Source organism: Gymnoscopelus microlampas, assembly GCF_963454915.1.
Source record: "Gymnoscopelus microlampas genome assembly, chromosome: 22".
NCBI lineage: Eukaryota > Metazoa > Chordata > Actinopteri > Myctophiformes > Myctophidae > Gymnoscopelus > Gymnoscopelus microlampas.
Genome location: NC_139959.1, coordinates 32,652,850 through 32,655,349, shown reverse-complemented (window position 1 = coordinate 32,655,349; position 2,500 = coordinate 32,652,850). Strand labels below are relative to the sequence as shown.

At 42.8% G+C, this 2,500-nt stretch overlaps 1 protein-coding gene across 1 annotated transcript in view; it reads right to left on the bottom strand.

Moving 5' to 3' along the window:
• tfap2a (transcription factor AP-2 alpha) overlaps positions 1-2,500 on the bottom strand; it is a 14,622-nt gene that overhangs the window by 4,291 nt on the left and 7,831 nt on the right. The window contains 2 exon segments of the mRNA XM_084048380.1: positions 2,297-2,391; positions 2,393-2,413. Of these exon segments, the coding sequence (XP_083904506.1) occupies positions 2,297-2,391; positions 2,393-2,413 (116 nt within the window).

Genomic DNA, 2,500 nt, shown 5'->3' with positions numbered 1-2,500 from the left:
TGGGAGAATCACAGGTTCAGGAGAGAGAGAGAGAGAGAGAGAGAGAGAGAGAGAGAGAGAGAGAGAGAGAGAGAGAGAGAGAGCTCAGACTCTCTCTCTGTTGATTTGTTCAAGTCTTTGGTTTTAATTTCCTGAAACAGTTGGCTTTTTACTGCGGGGGCTTCCTGCCCATTAAGCCTCCACTCCGGAAGAACGCATGCGCCAATTAGCATCTAAAGCTGCAGTCCGGTAAACTCGCTTCCATAAAACGGAGCGGATCATAAATAATAACAGCACGTTTCAGAGACGTCCAGTGTCCCTCCGCTAAACCAATGGTTCTCAACCAGTGGTTCTTTAGGAGTTGAGGCATTACATTTAAGTTTGACTTGGTTCCACAGATAAACATTGTGGAAAATAGCAGATCTACAAGCTCACAACGCCTTGCAACGAGAGGCGTTGTGAGCTTTTAGATCGGCTATTTTCCACAATGTTTGCCTCTTCAGCATTTGACAATTTGGCCAATGTTTGACCAGCTTTTATAGTTTGTTGATTACTTTAGATTTTTTAGGTATTCAAAGGTCTTAAAGGTCCTTAAATTGTCACCTGGGGACCCCCAAAAAAAATCACGTGGGGACCCCCTGGGGGTCCCGACCCACATGTTGAGAACCACCGCGCTAAACAACCATAATAGTGTCTCTTCAGGCCACCTAACTCCATACACAGGCCTCTCTCAACCAAGCCCTTATCCTTCAACAATCATACATTTCTCCAGCCTCATTACAATACAGCACCACCACATTTCAATGAAGCATTCGGTTCTCTCGTCTGCAATAATGATTAACTGTGGGACCAATGAACCATCACAGGCTTTCACCTTTTAAAACCCACGGCACACCAAATACCACTGCACTGAATAATAAGGTTCAACTTTGCAAGCTAAATGGATTTTTATCCAGTATACCAGCATAGCGAGGAGAAAGGCATCCTTGCACCACATTATAATTGACTAATTTGATTCTTTAATAGGCCCCGCAACATATAAGCTCCCCCAATAAGGTCAGAGCCATGGCCTTTTTGTATATGCAAAAGAAATATTCACTGTCTAAAAACCAACGACATATACAAGACTTTTAATAACTATAGGCCTATTAATGTTGCCAGTACCTATATCAGGCCTACTACTATTGTCGTAAACAATACAAAGTTATTCAATCAATGAATATCCCACCAATGAGGTGGAAAAATACAGTCCAATAAACAAGCAACACTCAGTGAAGAAATAAATATCCACTGTCTGAAAACCACATATACAAGACTATTAACAACTGCATTAATGCTGCCATTACCTATATATCAGGCCTAATAATAATGTCGAGAACAATAAAGGGTTAATCAATCAATTAATATCTCACCCATGAGGTTGAAAAATTACAGTCCAATAAACAAGCAGCACTCAGTTAATTAAGTCGATGCCAGCACAAATGCACTGAGCATAAACTAGGCCAAACCATGGACCTGCAAGTGTCGTAAAACGGTGCAGCCGATGCTGCAAAGCCCCACAAGAATGATCAGCTTCCATTCTTTCCCTCCAAACACACACACACACACACACACACACACACACACACACACACACACACACACACACACACACACACACACACACACACACACACACACACACACACACACACACACACACACACACACACACACACACACACACACACACACACAGCCTATTCTATCCTTCATGCATTATTACTTGCGAGGCAAAGTCAGTCCAAATTACACGGATGAGCGCCTGTATGCTGATTTTCGGGCGCCCCTTGCTATAAAGAGGCACCTGCTATTGCATGAGCCGCAAAACTCTGATTTATACCAGTGGTTCTCAACCTTTTTCAGGGCCGCGACCCCCCAAAATAATCATATTTGAACTGGGGACACCCCCCCCCCTTGATAAGCACTTGGAATGTATAGGAGTTAAGGCATTTGACTCCTAATTCCACACACATATTGTGAAAATAGCCGATCTACAAGCTTGTAGATCGGCTATTTTCACAATTTTTGCATCTTATATTATTTGACAAGTTGGCCAATCTTTCACAATTTTAGTATAGTTTGTTGATTACCTTTGATGCGGTAATGGTATTTTTTTTCTTTTCTTTCTTTCTTTTTTAGGTATTGAAAAGGACTTAAGTCATGAAATTGTCACTTCACTGTCATCTGGGGGGGGCAAAAATCATGTGGGGGCCCCCCTGGGGGTCCCGAGCCACAGGCTGAGAACCACAGATTGTATACAATTTATGCGACTTACCTTCGACTAGTGACGTCAGCAGGGTAACGTTGGCTGCCTTGCGTCTACCTGCGGGTAGATTCAATCCGATTTTATCCAGTTTCTCCCTTAAGGACGCCTCCATTCTTAGACTTGGCCCTGTGACAACAAAAGGAGAAATTCAATGAATTTCTGCTAGGCATTCCCATAGGCCCAATAATATCTCCATTCTCCACGAACTTGCAA